This window comes from Bison bison, unplaced genomic scaffold, assembly GCF_000754665.1.
Source record: "Bison bison bison isolate TAMUID 2011002044 unplaced genomic scaffold, Bison_UMD1.0 scf7180017864289, whole genome shotgun sequence".
Taxonomy (NCBI): domain Eukaryota; kingdom Metazoa; phylum Chordata; class Mammalia; order Artiodactyla; family Bovidae; genus Bison; species Bison bison.
In genome coordinates this window covers 11,159,064-11,160,124 of record NW_011494861.1, presented here as the reverse complement: position 1 = coordinate 11,160,124, position 1,061 = coordinate 11,159,064, and the positions used below count along the sequence as shown (strand labels likewise).

Here is a 1,061-nt window from a genome sequence, read left to right as displayed (position 1 = left end):
GGCCGCTGCGCCCGCCCGCGGCCCCGCCCGCTGTCCACGGCCCCGCCCCCTGTCGTGGCTCACATCTCTGCTCGGGTTCTCTCGCAAGACCTCAGCCCCGAGCCCCCGCCCCTGACCTGGACCTCTTCCGCAGACGGCACGGAGGTGGTCAGCGCAGCCCCCGCGCCCGGCCCACCGCGGCAGTTGGTGGAGGAGCTGCAGAGCCGCTACAGGCAGATGGAGGAGCGCATCACCTGTCCGATTTGCATCGACAGCCACATCCGCCTCGTGTTCCAGTGCGGCCACGGCGCGTGCGCGCCCTGTGGCGCGGCGCTCAGCGCCTGCCCGATCTGCCGCCAGCCCATCCGCGACCGCATCCAGATCTTCGTGTAGCCGGCGCCCCCCGCCTCGTTCCGGGGCCATGCCCCGAGGCCGCCCTCACGAGCCCTTTCTCTGTATTTTATAAAAAGATTGCTGGACTTTGTGCCTGGTTGCCTGTGTGGGGCGGGGCCGTGCGGGTCCCCCACCGCTGACCGTTCTGACCGCACCCTTTACACCGTTGGCCCAGCGCTAGGTTCTGCGCCTTGGCCAGAGGCTTACAGGGCCTCTTCCGACCCATATTCTGCCCTTCCCAGGACTCACGGGTCCAGAGTGCTTCCCGGACCCTGGCCAGAAAGAATGGGACCCCGGGCTTGCGGTGTCGTCCAGGGGCACTGAGTGGACCGAAACCCCAGCAGAAGCCACCTCCCGTCTCCTGGGGTGGGCTACAGAGACGGGTTTTGGCTAAAGCAGGACCCGGTCTCGCAGCAGACTGTGCGGTCCTGGCTAAGTGGGGAGTTGGGCGAGGCCTCTGGTTTGAAGCCAGGAGCCCCGGCAGGGTCCCAGGACCGCTGAGCGTGGGAGGCGGAATATGGATTTGGGGAGAGGGTAGGACACAGGACGGAGAGGGTCGGTGTGCTGGCTCGAACTTAGTCATGAAGTGGGGGAAGGGGGACTGCCCTCGTCTGGACCCAGCAGCCGGGCGCTTTCCAAGAACCACCAAAATGCTCCCCTGGAGCCTCAAGGCTGCCCGCCAGCCACTT

At 67.0% G+C, this 1,061-nt stretch overlaps 2 protein-coding genes across 2 annotated transcripts in view; both read left to right on the top strand.

The window, feature by feature from the left end:
• The window catches only part of MIB2 (mindbomb E3 ubiquitin protein ligase 2), a 12,064-nt gene extending 11,605 nt beyond the window's left edge, over nt 1-459 (top strand). Inside the window, exon 19 of the mRNA XM_010849997.1 lies at nt 29-459. Coding sequence (XP_010848299.1) covers nt 29-372 — 344 coding nt within the window. The 3' untranslated portion in view covers nt 373-459. The remainder of the gene's footprint in view (nt 1-28) is intronic.
• The window catches only part of MMP23B (matrix metallopeptidase 23B), a 3,989-nt gene continuing 3,328 nt past the window's right edge, over nt 401-1,061 (top strand). Inside the window, exons 1-2 of the mRNA XM_010850219.1 lie at nt 401-410; nt 615-676. Of these exons, the coding sequence (XP_010848521.1) occupies nt 401-410; nt 615-676 (72 nt within the window). The remainder of the gene's footprint in view (nt 411-614; nt 677-1,061) is intronic.